General features: G+C 46.8%; 1 protein-coding gene across 1 annotated transcript in view; it reads right to left on the bottom strand.

Moving 5' to 3' along the window:
• Window positions 1-11,700: 11,700 nt before the first annotated feature.
• Window positions 11,701-23,847, bottom strand: part of LOC8038709 (adenylosuccinate synthetase) — a 51,833-nt gene continuing 39,686 nt past the window's right edge. Inside the window, exons 9-13 of the mRNA XM_040216276.3 lie at window positions 22,915-23,069; window positions 21,104-21,228; window positions 18,368-18,465; window positions 16,205-16,354; window positions 11,701-12,403 (exon numbers count right to left, since the gene is read on the bottom strand). Coding sequence (XP_040072210.1) covers window positions 12,351-12,403; window positions 16,205-16,354; window positions 18,368-18,465; window positions 21,104-21,228; window positions 22,915-23,069 — 581 coding nt within the window. The 3' untranslated portion in view covers window positions 11,701-12,350. The remainder of the gene's footprint in view (window positions 12,404-16,204; window positions 16,355-18,367; window positions 18,466-21,103; window positions 21,229-22,914; window positions 23,070-23,847) is intronic.

Here is a 23,847-nt window from a genome sequence, read left to right as displayed (position 1 = left end):
AAAAACTTTTTTTTCTTTTTCTTTTTTTTCTTCGAGCAGTGGCAGGTGCTGAGAGAGCAGTTGGTGGCGAATTCAAATCGTAGTCAAGTGTTTTAGTGACCGTTCGACAAGCTTTTCCCACGGGAACTCCGGCAATTTTTTTGGCAGTTTTCCACTTCGTTGGAAATTGGCAGACCGTATCCATAACCCTTTCTCAACTGGCACACAAAATATTTAATAAAAATAAAACTTTTCCCTTGAAGTTCATGAATTTTTAAAGTACGTCGGCCGCGAGGGTTCCCCGGAGGCGACTCTCTGCTCACAACAATAAAAACATTTCTAGTCTTCTCCACCCGCTTACGTCACCGGTGGGCCGGCCCGGGAACGCGACAGAACAGCACACGACAAAACAGCACGCGGCAAAATAGCACGCGACAAAACAGCGCGGCGTCAAAATGGCACAGCGACAGAAAGGCACGTAACAAAAGAGCACGGCGTCAAAACAGCACAACGACAAAACAGCAGGCATGTAAAAAGTCTGTCTGTAATATGTAGCGTTTTATGAAAACAAAACATAATGTAAACAAAAAGGGTTGAACATTGCATGGCATTATTTAACACCTAGTGGAGAAACAATAAAAAAACCTGTACGCTGGCGGCAACGGGATCGCACTCAGGTCAGTGTGCCGAGTGCTGCTGCTGCTGTGCGACTGCTAAAAACAAATAAAGATAGCAGTAGCTACTACTACTTAACTACGCTCATCTCTGAAGAGATTAGGTAGTTAGAGGGGACACCTTCGCGTCGATCTATCTTGGCTGCGTTGTCTGGTGTTTTTTGAAGTATCAGGGAAAGAGGAAAAGTTATTGGGAACAAGATATCCATAAGTTCAAGTTATGAACTGCCTGGTTTTTTTGGCGGACCGGTGAGGTTCCATAGTACTCGTCGTTTCTTAATTACCACCTAAGCATAAAACGTCCCCCCCCCCCCCACCCCCCCAGAAAAAAAAAGCGGGAGATGCGCCGATTACAGATGCATTGATAGAACCGGTAAGATAAGGTGACTTTAATGTGGAGCGTATTTAAGGTGTAACATGGGCACCGATTCTGCGGGGTTCATTCGCCGTGAATAAAATCTCCTGGAAACACGCGGCTGGAGCTTGCAGGCGAGAAGTTGTACGTTTTGAGTTAAATTCAAAGATTATTGCCGACGAAGGGAGGGCCTTGATCAAGTGGAAACAGGTGAGGCGGTAACATGCCGCAGCCTCAATGCTGTGGCCTTACACTGCACCATCGGCTGAACACACTGTTGCCGCACACGCTTTCTGTTTTTTTTTGTTTTTTTTAACAATTAACAACAGCACATTGCCGTGCGATTGAATTATTTATTGTAGACGATATCACCAGCAAACTTGCGCGTCAAAATGAGCAAAACTGCTCGAAAAAAAATTGCGGTGGCTTAGCTCGGCTATGCCAAGATATACTAGCGTGAGCTTATGCGCACAAAATGAGAGGCGCTATCAAGCGCCTCTCATTTTGTGCCGCACCGGAGCCGCTATCAAGCGGCTCCGGTGCAGCTTCAGACTTGGCTATTGCGCAACGGAGGCGCACAGGTGGGCACGCGGTGGCGCCAGTGCGTCTGCCGCGGCTATGACGTCACTCCCCTGGAATGCGCAGACCGGCGAGGCGGGCGCGGCGGCGGCGGCTCCGGCGCGCCAGCTGTGCGCCGTGTGACGTCACTGCTCCTCGCGCATGCGCAGCACGGAGCACGGCTTATTATGCGAGCCACGCGAAACTGCTCAACCTCGGCCAGTGTAGATCACGCTACAAAATAGCCAGAATACCAACGGGGGCTTCGGTACTGCCCCCCACTACGAACTTGCTTCCAAAAGAACAGATTCGAAAAATTGGCCGTCGGCGAGTTAACTTTCGACGAATTGGCCTAGAACCGAAATTCCTTTACAGAGCCTCATTTGATAAGTGAATTTTTTAACTTCAAACGCTATATTTAGGGTTCAGTGTTTTTGGGTTAAACCGAATATAACCGGTAAAAGTACGCCGAATTCATTTTTCCAAATTCGGTCTTAACTAAAAAATTCAGTATTTTCGAGGGCGTTTGGAGTGGTGTGTTTGTAGGGGGGGCGGGCGAATGTGACTCACAACTAGGGTTTCGTGTTTTCGGATAAATTTGAAAAACACCCGCCGGTAAAATTTCGTCTATTCTAGATTTATCTGATAAACTCTGAATTTCGATGTGCCAATCCCCCCCCCCCCCCCCCCCCCCCCACACACACACACACACACAAATACATTTTACAATGAATGGTTTAACCAGCGCGTAGAGTAAAGGGTCTTGGGAAAGTGCTACCACACATATCTTTCAAATTTCGGTCAGGACAACAGGTCATTGTACTATATCGGGTCAAGACAAAAGTCACTGTTTATGTTTCCGGTTTAGGTCATACTATTTGTGCGTGAGAGGAAGGAGAGGTTGTGTTTTTGAAACTGTGAAAGCTATGGACCATAGAAGTTACATAAAGTGGGGAAGAGGACAGTTAAAACTTCTCTATTTCATCCTTTTCCACTCTACTTGCGGCCGCGCGGTAGGTTGATGGAATAGCATGGAATGAATACAGGCTTCCCAGCGAGTACCTCCAGTAAGTTATTGATTTTACGGTATCGACATTTATTGAAATAACACTTGCGTGCCACATTTGCTCTAGGATAAATTAGTATCACCAGTAGTAATGGCACCAACGCCAAATCCAACTGAAGAAAATATTAATTGATACAATCGCGTTTTTTTTTTCTTTGTTGTTCAGCATAAGTTTACATTTGGATATTATTTGTCCATTTTTAATAAGAAACACTGCGCAATTGAGCTCCGAATTTCAGAAAATTCGGAATCAAACAAAAATAAACTCCGATAAACTCAGAATTTTCGGCAAAAAATAAACTCAGAAAAACACCCTCCGAGCTTGACGAAAACTAAACTCTGAAAACACGGAACCCTACTCATTACTGACCATATGACCACTTCCTTTCTCAGTTTTCAGCTTGTCTGCGAGATCGGTTCAATTTCAACAAAAGCTCCGGAGGCGCAGGGGTCTTCAGGACGATATCTGGGTTTTTCACCTGATAGGGATTTGTGCCAAATTCTTCGTTAAAAGAAAAGCGTTTAATCGTAAAATCGTGAAATCAAATAACGGAAATCAAGAGCGTCCGGAAATGCCGCACATTGTTTAACACCCCTAGCTTCCGTCTACTAGAGGAGGGCATAAATAGGAGTGTTTTCTTGTCATTTCTGCCCGTTGGCGCGAACTTATCACCTCTCGCAGTCGTGAAAATGGGGAAAAACGCACCGAGTATGTGAACAAAAGGTAAGGGCGCAAACGAGCTGGTGGTGGTTAAACATTTCGACAAAAACCCCGAGACTGGGACAAAAAGGGACGGACAAACACAAAGTCTCAATACTTTGTGTTTGTCCGTCGCTTTTTGTCCCAGTCTCGGGGTTTTTGTCGAAATGTTTAAGCACCGAGTATAATGCTTGCTAATTTCTCCATTTTAATATTTCCCTCTCCGACCGAAGTGGTACTGAAACTCATGCTCGTCCTGTGAACAAATACGAGCACACGACGATAACGGAGTGCGTCTTACCGAGCAGGTCGCGTCGGCTGCCAAAGACGGCAACAAATAAGAAGGCCAGTACTTGGTACTCAATATACATTTTGCACAAACGCTTTATAATATTGTATTTTCTTAGCATAGAGGTTTTCGTCGATAAACCTAATATATCTGAGAAGTTTATGAGTCTACGAATATTCACCGCAATAAACCGAAAACTTTTGTTTGAAATAAAAACCAAAAAAAGTGCGCGGAATTTCAAATAATACAAACTGAAAACGTGGAACCCCTAGCTATATAGTCAATGTCATATTTTGACGCTGTGCTGTTTTGTCGCTGTGCTGTTTTGACGTCGTGCTGTTTTGACGCCGTGCTGTTTTGGCATGTGCTCTTCTGTCGCTGTGCCGTTTTGACACTGTGCTGTTTCGTCGCGTGCTATTTTGACGCGTGCTGTTTTGTCGCCGTGCTGTTTTGACGCTGTGCTGTTTTGTCGCCGTGCTGTTTTGACCGTGCTGTTTTGTCGCGTGCTGTTATGTCCTGTGCTGTTCTGTCGTGGTGCCGGGCAGGCCCAAACAAACGCGAAGCGAGTTTCCGGGCGCCAGAGATCGAGATTATTTTTTCACAGTATCAAGGTTGAAAGTTCTTTTGCAATGAATAGCAATCTGTGCTCCGCGGTAGCTTGTAGAAACAGTGCCAAGTAAGCTTCTTTTTTGCCCTACTTTTTGTAAGCCAGAAAAAAAAAAAAAAAAAAAGCGCTCTCCGGCAGCAATGGAGGCGAGCCACGTCAAGGAGTTTTCGCGCGAGCTGTGTGCCCAGCAGTGACGTAGCCAGGATCTTATTTTGGGGGCGAGGACAGGGCAATATTACTCCCCTCCCCCTCCTCCTCCTCCTTCACTCCTTCTCCCCTCCTCCCCCTCTCTTCTCCCCTCCCCCTCCTCCTTCTCTTATATCAGCGACGTTGTTTTCTATTATCACCATGTGTTCGTTATATTATGTTCGCTTTGGATTGATTGAACTGTGTATTTTAGTGAGAATAGTTTATATATATATAAAGGTGAAAATCCCAAGTCAGAGAAACAAAAACACGGAAGGTTTATTTCAACGTTTCGGCAAGAGTCTTGCCTTCGTCAAGAATCTATATATATATATATATATATATTTTTTTTTTTTATATATATATATATACCGGGTGTTCATTTTTAATTCGAACAGATTTGTTTTAAAAAAGCCGTGAAAGTTACACTTATGCTGCTTGTGGAGGTGAGTTATACGGCCAGGAGGAGATATTATAGGGGGCTAATCGTAACGATCAGTTGGCTAATTAATTAAAATTCGATAATTAACTTTTTAATCAATGAAAATAGACATATGGTTCCAATTAGAAATTTGCACAGCGTCACCGAGAACCACTAAATCAGTCATTTTCAGAAAGACTTTGAGCGCGAGAGAAGCGTAGTAGTGCACTAAAGTTACCACTCGTGGAGCAGGTACAAAGGTAGCGGTTGCGATAAGGCGCCCGCGCGATTTCTCCGCTTCTTATCTAGCCCCAGCCTTGTACCTGCTCCACGAGTGGTAACTTTAGTGCACCACTACGCTTCTCACGCGCTCAAGGTCTTTCTGAAAATGACTGATTTAGTGGATATATATATATATATATATATATATATATATATATATATATATATATATATATATATATATATATATATGGCCTTAAAATTGCCCTCCTTCACCTCAGAAAAGTTCCGAAATATCCGTTCTCTAAATACTGTGATCAGGTTCTGCACCCCATCAAATAAACATGAATGAAGAGATATTGCCTATAATATATATTTGAGCAGTTTCCACCCCACAAACACATTTCCCGAAAGCATATAAGTTGGAGATGTTCGCGCTCCACCTTTGCTCCACGTCCCGTGCAAAACCGACTGCGTGAGCTGAGAAGCGAGCGGGCCCCGGAGGAGGGGGGTTTGGCATCTTGGGGGAGGAGAAAATTTCGACTCCAAACCCTCCCCTTCACCCCTCCCTCTCTCCCTTCCTCCCTCCCCTCCTCCCTCCTCCCCTCCCCCCTCCCTCCCTCCCTCCCTCCCTCCCTCCCTCTCCCTCCCTCCCCCCCCCCCCCCCCCTGAGTAAATTTTGTGAAAAAACGAAACTTTTTTTTTAATAAGAGATCTATAGAATCACACCCTTCCCCATGTGCACTCGTGGATGAGTGTTCGAATGAATTGCCCATTCTACTTCAACAGTACGAAAAAAATATGTATATATATATAGGTTTACAATGTTTTTTCGCGAGGATCGGGGGAGGGTAAGTTTTGTTAACTTATTTTTAACTAAACATTTTATGATGAATTTTTGTCCTTTACGCACTATTTCAAGCAAATATCTCTATTTATTTGAAGATGAATCGTGTATTTGCGCCTTTCATTGCACCTTGATGTTTGGCTTGAGGCTGCGGAACTCTTTTCATTTTAATTTTAGCGCGATATTCATGAACAGAAACCTCACATCCGTCACACAAATGCAGTTCACTTTTTCCTATTTATTTCAATGTTTACGAGGATCACAGCCTACATGTGTTACGTCACAGCTCAGAATGCGCGCGTTTATCGCTTTGGAAGGCGAGCAAAGTACGCACCACACGCACGAACGCTGAAAATGGCATTATGCACCAAGAAGCATATACAAAAAGCTAAGCACCCGGATAGCGCTCCGTAATCCGCCACAAGACCTTGAACTATGCAGACAAGGCTAGCGGCGCGCATGCGCAGCTGCGACATTTTCTTCGGGGATACCGTAGCGGAGGAGAAAAACGATCTACTACAACTCCCTATTGTCGAACGCTCATTCTCCGCCCAAAGGTAGCGCTCGAGGTCACAACCAGATGCGATACCTTATTCAAAAGCTGTGATTTTCGGAAAATTTCAATGGTAAAATGGAGTCCATTTTTGCCCGTTTTCGGTTTCTGGTGCCATAAGCCGCCATGTATTTGTAAACTTCGTCAGTCGCCATTTCCCCATTTAAATTATCGGATCGGGCTGAAACTTTGGCATCTGGTTGTGACCTCTAGCGCTACTTTTGGGCGGAGAATCAGCGTTAGCAATGCCTCGTTTATTTTTGCGGTAAAAAAAAAAAAACTGCAATTTTTTTTTCGACATTTTGTACATGCTACAAGGGTGGTTACACGTGTTTGCGTCTGCAACAGTAACATTTAGAGCGCAGCTCTTAGGCGGCCGTTTCCGGCTTGAGCGGCGTCACCGTCGGCGTAACCGCGCGTTGCATCTTGGGAAACTTCCCATAATGCAACGCGCGGGTCTCACTCGTGACGTCACGCGTGACGTCACGAGTGAGACGTTCCCATTATGGGACGGTCGCATAATGACGTCACACGTGACGTCACGACGGTCGCGAGTGACGTCACGAGGGTCCCGTGCGCTGCATTATGGGAAACGTTCCATGATGCGACGCGCGGATCACTCGTAACCCGCGGGTTGCAATATGGGACGTTTCAGATAATGCAACGCACGGGACGTCACGCGTGACGTCACGAGGGTTACGAGTGACGTTACGAAGGTCACTTGAGAAAGTCACAACGAAGGTCACGACCTTCACGAGGCCCCACAAGTGATGTCACGAGGGTCACGAGGGGAAGGGAAGAACAATGTATTGGTTTTGGCAGCGAACAAAAGATTACTTTCTTGTTTACTAACTACTGGGTGATTCAAGGAGCGGCCAGGCTTTGCTCACAGATGTTTGTTTTGTTTGTTTGTTTGTTTTTTTGTAAAATTTGCCAAGAGCGAATTTACCTGAGGAAATAGTAAAGAAAGAAAAAGGCTTAGCTCCTACGGAAACGCAGCGACGCCACCGGTCTTCAAACAATACGGCGCCGCTTCGCGCGGGAGACAAGAGATGGCGCAAGCGGTCGCGACGCCAACTGCCGCCAACGAACGAGCATACGACGCCGAGAGCCAGCGTCTTTAGCAGAACGAGCTTTGCGACTCAAAAGCGGCGCGCGTTCCGCAAGTGGCGACAGTCGCAGAAACAAAAACGGACTCGGTAACAAGGAACTGCAAAGCAGACGATATCAGTACTTCGGAAAAAAAAAACAAAAAAAAAAAAACAGTCAAATATCCCGACAAACCATTTTTTTTAATCGATTATCTGTCCATTCAATATGTTTTTAAAAGGATGATAAAATAATGCAGTGGTTCTCAACCATCGATGTTTCGCGGACCCCTTGTGGATCGGCGGAAATAATGGAGGACCCCGTTCGTGGTGAGAGGAGAGAGAAGGTATAGGTTAAATATGGTAATGATTAAATAAATGGATATAACTAAAGGCTAGTGTGAAGTAGACCTCTCTATTTACATACACATGAGAAACCTGGCCCCAAAACTGAAACATTTTTTATCGACCTGAAAAAAATGGAACTCTTATTGCCGGGCTTAATTGATGAGGCAGGGCTTCGCGGACCTCCATTTGAGAACCACTGAAATAATGCATTGGCAACTGATATCAGAAAAGCTCGCGCCGCTTTTGAGCCGAAACGATCGTGTTTTGGGACACCCAGAATAAAGATTATTATATTATTCTTATTATTGTATCGCACTTATATACTTTCCGCTCGATGTTCTGCTCTTGAGGACCGATTGGCCGGTACCACAAACGACTGTTCCGAAGTAGCGGGTAAACGTCCGCCACAACGTTGGCATGTCGTGTGCCACCATCGCGTCGTCCAGGCCTCAGTACGTCGCCATATAGACTTGTTGCAAAACATCACGACGGCAGGGAATTTGGGAACCCTCGGTACAGATCACGCGCTTTCTAGTTGCGCCTCCGCGACTGCGCGCGCGTCCCGGCAGCTACAGCCAGCAGCCGTTGCAGCCATCCGCCGAGTCGTACGTCGTTGGCGGCGTACCGTATCTGTGGCAGAGTAAAGGCATCGCAACAGGTGAACTTATTTTAATACATTATTCATCGTAACTTACCTTCACGTGTTGAAGTGTCACCGAATACATTTAGTTTGCACCGCAACCGTGACAAGTTTCGACCAGGTTCGTCAAAGCGTTGGTGCAGCAGACGACAGAGCCGGTACAAAGGAGAGGAGTGAGAAAGGGGCAGGCCGTTGTCCGGTCGCTCGCCCGACTCGGCTGCTCAAAAGTTGTTGCCGTGGTAACCTGCGCCTGCTCGCGTATGACGTGGTAGCGGGAGGAGGGTCGTACCGAGAACTCCTATTATTCGTCGCGTGAAGCGCGCGGGCTTTTGGGATTTTTGGAAAGGGTATATTGAGGATGACGTAAACATCCACTTCCTGTTACCTGTGCAACATTTTTCTTTTTCAATCAACGTATTTGCAGTTTCTTGTTAGCCACAAAAAATGGGGTTCATATTCGTTTCTATTTCCAATATTGAATGTGTGCCTTGGATGACCACGACTTTGAATATATTTGGCATGCATCAGTTTGAAGTCGAAAGCGTGCCCTCTGTTGCAAGCTGTAGAACCCCTGCTTCTTGGGTTTAAACGCGTCCTGTCTCACGAGCCCTCATGCAGCTTCCCGCTTGCGCTACTTCCACGTTAAGCCGTGACGATTGTTCCACCACTGTGCGGTGGATCCAATTTTTTTATCAATCGGATTCGGCACGACTTTTGAAAGCGGTCTATTCTCGACCCGTGGTCTTTGTGCAGAAGGTATTCGAATTTTGAGCTGCAAATTGTGTTCCAAGTCGTTGGGCTCTTGCCGGACACGTTTTAATGAAAACCTCCGCTGGTACAAATACCCTGCCCACTGAAAACCCCCAAAAGGTGGTTTGAAATACCTAAGCCTGGCAGAGTACCGACATACAAACGACACAATGTAAATGTATATGGTGACTGAAGTAACCAGACGCAATCTAAAATGGGCAGTAAAAATCGGCGCCTGCACGTAGCAATCTAAACTTTTCGTCAAAGATGTATTTTCACTAAACAGTTTTTTTTTTTTTTTTTTTTTTGTAAAATTAGAAAGCGTAGGTCTTTTCCTGCAAAAAGTGGGGCCAAGAAACTTGATAGGGTCAACGGCGGGCGACGGCACAGACGACCAAGTCGAGTGGCGCACGGGATCTCGGGGGCCATGAGTGGCGGGGCGCGTTTGGCGCTCGTATTGATAGATGGCGCTAGTTGCAGAGCCGGAGCTGAGCCGGAGTAGAGACTGTGGAGTAGAGTTCCCTGCGGGAGCGAGAGTTGCGCGTCTGTTTTCCACATGCTGCCGCGCCGCTATTCGCCGAGATCCGATCACGTGAGGAGCTGGATCAAGTGCCGTGCAGGAAAGTAGACGTTGCGCGCACGCCCCCGTACGTTCCCCTGCTTCTGAGCGCGCCACGCGCCGCGCGCCTCGAACGCGCGGCGCCGCTATTCGCCGAATTCAGTCACGTGAGGAGCTGGATCAACATGCCGTGCAGGAAAGACGGCGCTACGGGGATGAACCCGCAACTCTGGCCCCCGTAGGGCCGCCATTTCCGTATTTGCGTTGGTGTGGTCACGTGGGCAGAACTGGATCCGAGCAGGGTGCCAATTTTCGGGGGGAACATATCTTCCGCTTTGCGTTCACAAGATATAGATACCAGAATAAAATCGAACGAACCGAAAGCTTTCTTAACCATTGAACATTATGTGTAGCAACTGGGTACAGTACAACATAACTCGCGTTACTTATAACGCGAGTTATGTTTCAGAACATCCGTTTCCAATGCATGGGATCGAAAGCGTCCAGCGGAGGGCGTCCAGAAATATATGCTGCAGGGCACTTGGACATGTCTCTGGACTGGACACCAGCTACTGTGACTGGCTGACGGCGTTTGGGTGGCGCCCGCTCCAACATAGGCGCCAAGTGTTCAGTGTCACAGTGTGCGGGTGTTGGACGTCAGGCACCTACCTCTCGACAGTAGCTCGAATTGGCAAGAGAACTGGACAACCCGACGAGCTGAGGGGGAGGACATTGCGCCACAGCTCCTCACTGCTCCCAGCTGCTATAAGAGACTTTTTGAAACTTCCCCTTAGTGTGCGCAGCCCCCTACCGTCAAACGGGGCAAAGTCACGAGAGCTGGCCAGGATGTATGGGATGCAGCTGGCATCCTTGTCATAATGCTTTTGTTGTTTCCCACCTCCTTTTGTTTCCTTTGTATGTACTTTCTGTATTGTGTATATTCTGTACATATATATGTCTTGTTTTTTTCACAAGTGGTGGCGGGCTGGCAGGCGCTTTGCTCAAGGGTTTTTCACCTATCTGCTTAGCCCCGCGCACCACCACATGTGCCCATTCCAGTATGTGCAAATAAAATAATTATCGTTATTATTGGAAGCGAATGACACGAACGACGATCACATTGCTCGCGTCTGCAGCTCTCGTGGAGTGATACGCGATATGCGACCGGCTCACATCCGGCGATCTTGGAGAGTCGGTGAGCTCTCATTCGAAAGTGAGGCGACGGCGTTTTCGTCAGCCGCTGCGTTGTTTACCGCAATTAATTTTTCATGCGCGTAGAAGGATCCCCGTGAGAATGACAGGCTGTAGTGTTACAAAGTGCACAAATCGCGCGGACAGCGGCAAGAACATGTCCAGAATTCCGACGGCGAAAAACGATGCGACACGCCGCCTCGTCTGGCTTTTGCGTATGGGAAGATCGCCAACTCATATTTGCGTTTGGGAAGGAGGCCGACAACAGCTACTTGACGGCTTTACTACATCACGACACCACACCACAACGACAATGGAGCCGTGCACACACCAGACACCACGACGACGCGCAACCTGCGGTTGCTGCGGTCATGCTTTTTGCAATCGAGAGGGAAACGGGAAATGGCGGGACGAAGATGGCGGGTGCACGGCTCGTCGCCACACGCCGCACTACTTCTTGAAAGCATTTTGAATACTGCAGGGGCAGTTTCAGCTTCAGGTTTTCCAGCAGGTGTATTGCAAAAACGAGCCAATAAATATGGCAGATAGCTCACGACACCACACCATTTGTGGCACTTGTGAAGGTGTCAGAAAATCAAACTATTCGGTAGATGTGGCATCGTGGCATCACTTGAAGACGGCGGCTCACGAGACAACAAACACAAGATGAAAATATCCACCTTTAATGACATCAACGGAGCCCTGAACTGCAGGTAACAGGTTAAAAAATCTTCTGACAGAAACGCCAATACTGAGACTTCAAAGACTCCATAAAACCTCGCAAATGCCGATACTTCTCGAGCAAGCGACAACCCTGGGAAATTAAGTGTGACAAAACACACGACGATCTAATAGTAAGCGTGCTCCCGCCGTCTCGCAGAATTGTTCGCTAGAATAGTACGGCAAACTCTTGGAACTAGGAGGCGGAAACAATAATATTTGAACGAAGCATGTTTTCTTGTATGACACATTTTATCTTTTGCTCCTCCTGCATCGGACTAGATGCACTAAAGTCCTCGAGCATCGGACTAGAGGAATTAAAGACGTTTATTCCCTCCCTTTCTTCTTGCAAAGCAGACCTACACAGGGACCTCCAAGTTCAGTCAGTACAAAACGGTCGAAAATAAAGTACATTGCCACCACTCCAGACTTTTCGTGACGCGTGTGCCGTTATCCCGGGCAGACAGTTGGGAACTTTGGCTGTAGTGCTACCCTTCCGAGAAATGCTGTCGGACGCCAGGACGCTTAGTTTTGATAAAAACCCCTCCCCTCTCCCCGGAAAAAATAAAATGATGAGGTATCAGTGGGGTCCAACAATTAGAAGACTTCTATGATTGATGCACGTGACTTGCCAACTCCAATCCACTTGACTGAAAAAAAGTAAAAAGAAACAAAAAGATAATCTGAAAAAACTGACATGGCACTCCAACTGATTGTGCACTGTTAAACCTCTCTATTTCTTTTGCTTCTCACACGCTGTTATGCTACAACCAACACAGAAGGGAATTACAAGAGTGTTTATGCCCGCTTCAGCTGGAGCAGCTCTTTATGGCATCTTGAAATCAAAATGTCGGTAACGTAACGTTCTCACGCAGCAAAAGCTGAAACTCGAATTGCCATGTTTGGTTGTAGTTAGAATTGCAATTTTCTTGCACCATTAAGAAAACAGACTCAAGTTAGACGAGAAATTTAGCGAGTGAAGTATCACTAGTGTAGGAAGTGCATAACCTAAGCACCAGCCACGTAACAAGAGTTTCGTCCATTCTCCCGAATTTCGGCTTGAATATCTTTGAGTCCTCAAATCAGCAAAGTTCCCACGAACCTAGCAATGCAATGCAACAAACAAAAACATATTCAGGTGTTTTGTACGATATAAGTAGGGTTTCACGTTTTCGAAGTTCTTTTTGTTCCAAATTCAACATTTATCAGTATAATGCTCCAAAACCTCCGACTTCTCTGCAATTTGGCACATACTAGGCATTTTTCTTCTACGAGCCAATGATAACATATCCACAAACACATAAAACATTATTAAAAACAAATAGCACAACAGACACAAATCAAACGAAATTAACACACCACAGCACCACACGTGCATCTCTCCTTTTTCGACTGAGTCTTCTGCGTGCCGCCAGTTTTTAAAATTGGCCCGCCAAGTAGCCCAATCGTCAACATTTGTCAAGTACATAAAAGATACAAAAAGCCATTTTAATTAGCTAAGGGGAAACCCTGGCCTTCAAGCGACACTACAACGAAATTTCGGCACTCATTTCTTGGTCTATACGTGCTCAAAGGAGCAGTATCACACCGGACACACCAATGGGCACGTTAAATTCGTCGGAAATGGTGTGCGAGAGCTCGAACAGGTTGGTCTCCGGTAAGATGACGGCGTTTTCGCTCTTGCAACCAGTGGTCCCACGCAGTGGTTTCGCACGAGACGGAAGAAACATGAAAACCCAAGTGTTTTGGGCTCCTGGCTGGGCCGCCGGGCCACCCTGGACCAGATGCGTCATGTATGCGCAGTTCCTGGCGAGCGAGATCGTTTCCGAACGCTCCGAGGATGTCACCGCGCTCGCCTCGTCAAACCTCGCTGACCGCGACCGCACCAACTGAACCCTGCGGCCGAAAGGCTCCGGCGCAACCAGGAATGGCACCGAGGTAGGAGCTGCTCATTCTGCGCTACCATGCAGTGCTCGGAGCTCCTGGCGTCCTTCGTGCTTGCGCCGAAGCCTTTAGGGACTCCCTCGGACGCACAAGTCGCGCCTGCTTGGATACGTGGATACTTCGACAGCAATCTTTTGGCATCTCGTGCGATCACTCCGTTATCGTGGGGAAAAAAAATAAAAAGATGCTGGCGTAGACAGGTATGCATACATCATTCAAATGCCTGTCGAAGTTCTTGATGTACTTTACCGCAACCTCAGGATGAGGCGGGCTGATAAATTCGGCCATTCAGCCGTCATTCTTTAAAGGGATGCTGAACTGAAATCTGGATTTCTTAAAACACGCGGTAAAAGCGTGCAACGGGATGCTACAAACATTGAAACATCACTCATACAGCGATATCTCGAATGGATGACCGTATTTTTAAAAAAAAGAGGCGAATTTTGCAGGAATGTTGACGTCATGTTTCTCCGGGAAGGAGAGGGAACGGCCTCGCGTCTTCTCCGCCTCGCGGCCTTGAGGGAGTGAAGTGAAGAGAGGAGGAAACTATGTATCTTGACGTTCATGCGCCTCGTCGGCCTGGTTTAATCTAGACTTCTTTTTCCAAAAATATGGCCGTCCATTTGAGATATCGCCTTACAAGTAGTGTTGTAGGGATTGTAGCGTCCCGCCTACATCTCCAGCATCGTTTTTTTTTAAAATCCGAATTTCAATTCACCATCCCTTTAAGGCTTTTTGGAATTCAGAAGACGTTCGGTGTACCTTTAATTGCCGCACCAACAGCGTGCAGCACAAATAGAAGCTCTTGCTGTTGCCACCGTCTCCGAGAACTTATTTCATCGAAGTCGTAGTCGAACAAACACTTTTTCTATGTTTCGACAAGATGAGACGAGAGCCATGTTTAAACGCGCGCCGGAAAGCCGGAAACGGAAACTTTAAAAATAGACGTCAGATGGCACCTCGGTACCCAAAAAAGTGTAGTTGTTAAGCTAAGCTCCGGATTCGCGCGCTCGAGCGCAGATGTCCGGAGTCTGGAGCTCACTAACTTAATGCGCCCATTATCTTGTTAAAAAAAACAGGAAAAGGAATTTTAAAACAAATTGAATGCCTAGAACTGCCTCGCCTAGAACTATTTAAACCTGACGTCATCGCAACTGCTCTATGGCCGGCACAAGAGAAGAGGGGAGGGAGGAACACTCTTTTGTGTGTCCCAGAGGTTGCTATTCTCCCACTAGAAGATTATAGAAGATTAACCCGTCACTCAAAATCCACACAAAAGCAGATTTGCAGTTAGTTATGGTGACCCAATGGCTGGCGTGCTTCGACCACTTCGGTGGCTGGAACGGCTAGGGCATCCTGACGACATCAGCCTCGCCAGAGTGGGCCGTTTATAACGATAAATACAGCCATCAGGTTCAAAATGCAAATGCGCGATTGTCATTTATGGACATTGTGGATCATATTAAGCCTATTTCTGAACGTGATGGGTGTATTTCAAATTTTGTTGAAGTATCCCTTTAAAACACCAACAAAAAAGTTGGTTAAAAAATGTAGAGCCCCTCCACTTCACGTGAAGATGGAGGATCAGCAAAGCTGCCATCTTTAAGTCTAGGACAATGACTAGAGGAGGACGACATCTAGGACGACCTCAAGGACAACCTCTTGGACGACCTCTAGGACGACGCCTTAAGAAATTCAGCCTTTCCACTCTGGTGAAAACTAGAATGGAAAGGCTGGAAAGGTTGCCGCCGTCACTCATAGATGGCAGTAGCTGTTTGGAGTTTTATGTCGACATTTGTTTGTCCATGGACACAATACTGGGGAAGCTAGCCCCAGTGTTTTTACAGCTCCACTGTAAAAACACGTGTATTGTAAGTACTACACTGAGGAAGTGCACATTTATATACAGCATATAGACGCTTTGCAGCAGCTGTGCATGGGTGATGTCATAACCGACCTTCAGTTTTTGTTTCCTCTTATTCCATTTAACTCACTTTGTCCTTACCATTGCAGGCCAGGTCACTGCCATTTTAGATTTTATTGTGTCCTTCTGCACATTGGCCTTTGTGGAGGCTAGCCGACGCTCGTTTCAATGGCCGAGTGTGTCAGTAAGACAAGAGAAGGTCGGCAATGGTGGCTGTAGTCTGGCGCATGTGTAAAGCACCTATACCAGGGGTGGCCAAGCTGCGGCTTGCGAGCCGCATGCGGCTCTTCGCGTGTTAAATTGAGGCTCGCAGCTCCCTGTAGTACCAATGGGTACTACAAAAGCCCTAAGTGTAGAACGGGTTGTTAATGCTGTGGCGTTGGTCTGTGGTAATGCCTCCGCTTCACACACAACGGACCCAGGTTCGATTTCCCCGGGCGGCGGGCAATTTGTTGTAAGGATTGGGCAACATCGACGACGGACACCCTATGATGCCAAGACGTCTACAACGACGACAACAACGGATGTCCTTTCCAGTGGTAGAAAAAGCCCATAAGAGCGATCACTTTAAAAAGGTTCTTACTGGGGATTTCGAGGAGCTGCTGGATGGTCTCGACGTACTTGCGGGCGTTCGGGGGCAGCTCCGAGTACTTGCGGCATTCCTCCGTCCGCGCCTGCCAACCGGGCAGCGTAATGTACTCCACTTGGATGCGGTACAGGTCGTCCGTGTTTGCTGCAAGCACAAGGGGAAACCCAAACTCAGTCGAGTCGCCAATTCAAAACCGCAGTTGCGAACAGTACACACAAAAGAATTAACCGCCTCTTTGGCATGTCCCCCCCCCCGTGATGTCGTGAGGTATACCTGCCGTCCAAGATGCTACGGCGTCAGATCAGGAAAGCATGCGGTTGCATTACCTCAAGTCACGTGACACAGCGTCATGTAAACTAGCATCTCGTGATACTGCCATGTCATGTGACACCACAATGTCAGTGCCGCATAACCTCAGGCACGTGACATAAATGCCATGTGCTCACGTGACACCACGACGCCAGTGTTGTGCAATGTCACATGACACTGAAATGTCAGTGTCGCACGACCTTACATCGTGTGCCACTGTCATGTGGTCACGTGACTGTGCAATGCGAAGTCCCGGGGACACCTAAAAACGATCGCCAGAGAGTTTCTTCTTTTACGACTCGTTGCCATAAAAAAATAATTGTGTTGCGTGTATGTTTAGACAGCCGAAAGTTAGTCGGCCCCAATGGACATCAGGTGTCGCGGCTGTAGGCGAGAAATTTAGCCGGGACAGTACCGCTGCAAGGGGCCGCATGCCGGTACGGCGCTAGTCCAGATCGAAACGGAAAGGGGTGGGGATTGAACCCGGGTTCGCTGGGTTCTGTGGAAATGCGTTAGCACGCTCTGCCACCGACACCCCCGTCTCGTCACTATCCCGGCAGCACAGTCAGACACCAACTGTTGCAAACGCCGTGACGCAACAATCGAACCTACATTCCTGGTGCAGACACGAAAATCCTAATGGGCCCTATAAATGCTCCGCATTTAAAAACAGTTTTATATCCGATATTTTTAGAGACTGAGCCGGCTCCAGGTACCGCAACTCTCGAGGACGGGTGCAGAAACGCACAGTGACATGGCGAGGGTGATTTAAAATTACATACAATACACACTGCAGTGCAAAGGAAAAGGACAAGAAAAAACAGACAGGACAAGCGCTAATCAGTGCTTGTCCTTTTTACGTATTTACTTGTCCTTGTCTGCACTTCAGTGTGCATTATGTATAACCAACTCGCCCATCAGATCATTTTAGAATGAAAAATAGTTACAAAAGGAAAAATTTAACTGCTTTTCATATTCAACAGAACCGATCTCTAGTGGTGCACCGAGTATTGGTATGTAGGACAGTTCACTTTTTAACCTTTCACAGGCCCAAGACCTGGACACGTGCGCAAAAAAACCAACAAAAGAATGCACGAAATTCGGAACATGGGAAACTATTCCCGTGCTAATTTCAGAAAACGACGGTACGCAGATGATATTCTTATCGCTCGCGGTTTCACGTTGCCAGCCCCATGCCTGCTGCAGGAGCAGCAACTTTAGCCGCTCCCTCTCCCTCCCTCCCTCCCCCTCCTCCTCACATGTTGAAGATTGTCCTAATATTGACTGATTTAGGAGTTTTACGTAATGCTCAGCAAGTTTTTACTTAAAGCCATGTGTTTATCTTGACTAATTAAAAACTTAACTACTAAATTTAAGGCAATTAGTATGTTTCTTGCAGAGCTCAATGTTCGCCGTGACCAAGAGGTCCCATTCCCGAAAAGATATCTTTTTTTTCTTCAACCACCTCATTGGTATGAATTTCCGAAAGCCTTTACAGAAGCACCCCGTAGATCACAAATGTGGTTTCATTACAAGCATATTCATTCACACTTGCTGTACACTGAAGAAGCACGTGGCAATTTGTCTTCAGAAATAACGGTGAGGGATGTGTCTCGTGCTCGGATTTATGCAAGATTTCCTGTTCGTACTAGCACACATGTTTCAGCTTTTAAGGTGGAGCTACTGCATAACACCCTACACCAGTTGTGCAACACAAAATCCGACGCAATGCAAATGTTTTTAGTAGTCCGCATTCGGGAAGACACATTGTCACGGCTAGCACCTGCCATCAACCGGCTGCTTGCAAGCGTTCGTCGCCCCAGCTATGCACTTCGAAGGGGCCGTTACCCGGTGGCGTCTTGAGCAGCTTGCCATCCAGGCGGTACCCGGTGCCGACCTTGATCTCCTCAAATCCGTCCAAGACGTCCAGCTTCGTCAAAGCAATCCTGGATGGAGAGAGAAGGGGAGGGCTTTTTCTCAAGCACCGAAGCTCTACTCACATTTTCTACCCCGAGCAAGAGTGTCGGCACACAGCTCAGCATAAAGTGGGCGTGCACGAGTGACAGTGCAACACAAGCTTTTGTTTTATTACTATATAAACAAGAATACTAGATGAATAAAGTGGCACAGTACAAGAGTGACAAATGAGAAGGGGAAAAAGGTCCCAATCCTTTTCTTCTTTGCTGGCCTTCTACGTCTTCTTTATCCTAGCAATATATTTTTTTTGTAAAAACCAAAGTTTTGCTAATTTCACGACCTGAACAACACTGATTGTGCGAATATACCACCCTGTACTAACGAGTGCACAGCATGCCGCTTCAATCGCACAATTTTGAGCACGCAAAACGTTCCCAAAACCCAGACCTTGCCAAATTTTTGAAATAGTACCGAGACCGCAAAAATAAAATTGAACACAGTACGTACTATGCAATTTTGCTAACGGAGCTCGAAAACTTTTTAAAACTTTTCAAGTGACGTCTCGGAAAAGTGCCGAGCTCCGCGAGGGCCTCCTTCTGTCAAACTACAGTCAAAGCCGGATATATTGAATTCAAATATATTGAACTCACAATTGTGCGATTGGAAGTTGCATGCTGTGCACTCGTTCCTACAGGGCAGTATATTCGCACAATCAATGTTGTTCAGGTCGCGAAATTAGCAAAACTTTGGTTCTTACAAAAAATATATGCCAACTTAAGCTCTCGTTGAAATTTCCGCGAGTCTGCTAATACCAAAGGTAGCGATAAACGGGACCTTACCAAATAGAGCGTCTAAGAGCCGCTAAATACATTAGAGCTTAGTTAGTGAGGATCACAAACACCGCTGCGTTTACGTCTCGCCACAACCTCCACAAAGCGCCAACAACAAAGCACGAAAATAATTTTAAAAAAAATGACAAAACAAAAATTGAGTTGCACAAAAAAAAAAAAAAAACTCGATCCATAGGATAATGCTAAGCAAGCAGCAAAAAAGAAACCTTACTAAATTCAGGCAGCAAAAAAAAGAAAGGCAAAAAAGAAAAAACGCGCAAAGACGGCGACAGAAAAAGGTAAGCAAAGATAAGGCGTTGGAAGTGCGACTGCTCAACCTTGTTGTCAACTCACTCAACTTGACTTTTGCATTTCTTTTTGCATATTTTATTTTGGGGCTAAGGAGTCGTGCAGTGACAGCGGTATTCGAGGAAAAAGCGCACACTACCGTTCCAACAGCGAGCACTCCCTGCCCTCGCTACGTGCGCGCATGCCCATCCCCTTGCTTTTTTACAACTGCTCTTTTGCCGCGTATCTTAGCGCGCGTATGCTGGCTTGGCGGTCTGCCAGCCCCACAACGCGAGCTATGTGATTGCCGCAGGAGAAGCCATGGGCTACGTGTGTACTGTTCGCTCTATTGAGTGTCCCCGCCCATGGCAGTTCGATACAGAAAAACAACACTCCTATACAATTACGTGCGATTTTCAAGGGGATGTTTCGACTTTACGATATAAACAATAATTCGAAATACTCGGGTGTGATATAACCAAGCTCGGCTCTAGCTACAAATTCCCTCAAAACTTTCGGAACGGTTCTATCTGGCATGCACCGATATCGCATCGGCAGCCATTGTAAAGAACCTTGCTGCTGTGCGCACACCTTCTCCAGCATATATTTCGCACCACCGATCATATTTTTTTTGGCAAGACCAAGTAGGAATGACTATCGGTGTGATTTGATGATGTTGCATGCAAGCGGTGTGTGGAGTCACGAAGCAGCTCGAGCCACTGATGCCCTCCTCTCCATGTCCTTTCTGAAAGCTACCGTAAAATACCGAGCAAGCGCACCCCTTCAAATTCAGATATTGTCCAATCAAAATAGGGAGAGGTCCCTTACTCGGCTTGGAAATAACAATCAAGATGGCGGCTGCAAAAATATTAAAATATAAAAAAATAAAATGGGAAGGGCGCTTAGAAAAGGGGAAGCGCATGCTTGGTATTTTATGGTAGTAACCCCCAGACACTAATAACCAAAAGACACAGGACACTTAAATTTCTCCTTTAAGAGTGGAACGTGATAGCTAAACATACAAACCCCCGCTTGTTGCCAAGCCGTGCAAGCGCGTCTGCGTGGCCTAGTTGGTAGCGTGTCTGGCTCGTAACCGAAGGGCCGTGGGTTCGAAGCCCGCATCCACCTAAGATTGTTCAAATTTTTTCTTCAAGGCAAATGAATTACTTAATAAAGGGAAATCATTTGAGACATCCGGCAACCTTTAATCCGCATTACATGCCATGTTTTGATCACTTTCATTCCACACATGACATCACAATTCACGCAAGTGTTGTGGGTTGTTTGAAATTTCTACGCGAGGTCGTGTGGCAGCGACGTCATGAACCTATCGACCAATCAGGATTTTCCCGTCCTGCCGATGCCGAATTTTCTGCGACACAAGCTCCTAAATGCTGTCGGGTTAAAAACCCAGATCACCTCTCACAGCTTTGAACAAGGCAAGCCACCCCAACTATAGCACCAAGGGCAGCTGCACCGCTCGACGCCTCACAAAGAGAGCAGCTAAGCGGGCAAGGCCGAAGAGTGACGACGAAACGAAGGAGCGTACGCAGAGTAGCCGTTGATCATGTTGGAGTAGCGGAGAACCACCAGGTCCAGCCAGCCACAACGCCGAGGTCTCTTCGTTGTCACGCCGAACTCGTCGCCCACGCTGTGCAGACGGTCTCCAACCTCCTGCATGGCACGCATCCCCATTGGTACACTGCACAACTGATCCCTATCGCCACAATGAAAGTTGCGGATAGACCGCTACAAGGTGGGTTTTGAAAGCTTTCTCTCTGGGAGAGCATATCTGGCTCTAATGACAGCCAAGGAACTGCAGTCCCTTTCAGTCTTATTGTGTTTAAGCGGTACAGAGGTTTACAGACCTGGTTAGCAACGGTACATACACTAAGTGTGTTTGGCTCATAGCTACACATCGATGCAGGGCCATGATATGCTGAAATACTGTATAAACTGGGTAAATACCTCACTTGACTAGGGACAATGAAGAGAATTTGAGTGCTCAGGGAACACTGGAAGGTACCCTGAAAAACCTAGTTTCAATATCCATGAAAACTGGGTTCCTGCAAATGTTCCGGTGGAGTATCTTTGGGGGTCTCCTTTTTCAAATTTCCTTGGCTGTCCCTGCCCTGTTAGAAGATCTGAGAAATCCGATGTTGGGTAACTGTGTGCCAAACGCTTCCCAGTACCGTATTTACTCACATAATAAAAGAATTTTTTTTTTAAATGACAAAAAGTTTGTTTATTACGCAGGGTAAAATTTTTGCATTTACACACTTGGTGCAAATGTCATACTAGGTGCCAATATGGCATGTCAAAGTACTGTGGTATGTCTCCACTGATGGAGGTGCACCCACAGCTGGTTGGGGGTGCGCCACAGTAACCATGCTTTATGAATTGCAAACCTTTTTAGATCGCTTTCGGTGTGCCTTTTGCCAAGGAAAAGCACCCTACGAAGCTCACTCAGTATGGAGAGCAACGTGACCATTCTTAGGCCTAACCACTTTCACAATTTCACTGTTCGAAAGTGGACCACAAAAAATGCCGCTCAGTTTCACGGTTGATCACTTCCGCAACTACGCACTTGCAGTCATTACGAGAGCGGCTTGGCTTGACTTGAGTTGGCCTGACCGCTTGGCAGCAAAAGAAAATTGGCTTGGGGGATAGCTAAGTTAGACGCAATTCAAAACTCGCATTGACCCATTGCGAAACTCGCAAGATCCAGACGTATACTTAACATCGCAAATTTGGGCTTGCAAGAATGTGCGCAGGCTTCCAGAACAAGTGGTATTTTCGGGTCGAAATATTTCCTGTGCCCAGCCATTTGCTGGGACCTTCCGCCAATCACAAGTGACCTGCTCCCAACCAGAAAACAACACCATTGCATCTAAAGGCTAGCTCAAACACTTGTGTCCTGGTGTGATAGACAGCCTTAGAAACAGCTTGTATCTGCTCAGTGAGAAAATACACTGGGGCCATCCACCAGGTACAACTGAAACATCCCTGATCTACTAATCGGTGAATTTGTTCCAGAAACTAGAGAAAGAACAAGCGTCAAGAAAGTGGGGGTAAGTGTCGAGGCGTCGCTGCGACAGCTGGGCAGTGTGAGATAGAGTCAGCAGAGCCACTTTTGGCTCCACATCTATTACACTCGGCGTCTCGAACATTCGTTCTAGAATGTTTGAGGGTCGATCGCTCAAGGTAAAAGTAAATACAAATCTTCTAAAAGTCTCCTCTCGGCCATGCATGTGGCAACATTTCTAGGGCTACCCAACAGGCGGCGCCACTGCGTCACTGTTCTCTACTCGTAGCAATTATAAGGAGAGAGGGGAGAGGGGGCAGACCCAGCCGACTCACATTCTTCTGCTCGGTGGGGAAGGGCCCGTCTCCGACACGCGTCGTGTACGCCTTCACGACGCCAAAGACCTTCTGGATCACCTTGGGGGGAATGCCCAGGCCTGTGCACACGCCGCCCACCGTGCAGTTGGACGACGTGACAAAGGGGTACGTGCCTGCAACGCACAACACCACAGCGAACCCCCAGTGAGGTAAGTGCACGGGCGCGATGCTGGATGACAATGTCGCGGAACAGTACGTCGGAACAATGCATCAGAGTTCCGGAGGATGCCGAGATGATGTTGAAGGAACTCTGTCAGAAAGAATGCTGGAGAAACTGTCTCTGAAACAATATTGATGAAACCGTGCCGCAGAAACAATGCTGCAGTAACTATGCCACAGAAACAATGCTGGAGAAAGAATGTCTCAGAAACAATGTTGCAACAACTAGATCACAGAAATTATGTGGCAGCGTCTACGCCACAGAAACAATGCTAGGGAAACTAGGTCTCAGAAACAATGTTCCAGCAATTATGTCACAGAAATAATGCTGCAGAAACTATGGCACAGAAATACTGGCACAGGAATTGTTTCAGAAACAGCGATGCAGAAACTGTCACCGGAACGATGTTGGAGTGACTATCACAGGAACAATGTTGTAGCAACTAAGTGGCAGAAACAATGTTGTAGCAACTAAGTGGCAGAAACAATGCTGCAGAGATTGTCACAAAAACAATGTTGCAGAAACTCAGGGGTGGAAGCGGGCTAGAGCCTTTTGTATCAGGGCTGGGAGCAGCAAAAGTCCCACTTTGGAGCAGTTTTGGAGCAGTAAAAGGCTCGCTTTAGAGCAGCTCGGGAGCAGCAAAAATAAGTTTTCTAGCCGTAGAGGTAGGTTTTGGAGCAGGTCACGGAGGTCAAACAAGTGTTTTAAAGTGATTTGTTGTTTCTAAATGT

Source organism: Ixodes scapularis, unplaced genomic scaffold (assembly GCF_016920785.2).
Source record: "Ixodes scapularis isolate PalLabHiFi unplaced genomic scaffold, ASM1692078v2 PGA_scaffold4__175_contigs__length_147842914, whole genome shotgun sequence".
In the NCBI taxonomy this organism is placed as follows: Eukaryota; Metazoa; Arthropoda; class Arachnida; order Ixodida; family Ixodidae; genus Ixodes; species Ixodes scapularis.
This window is presented reverse-complemented; position numbering and strand designations above follow the sequence as displayed.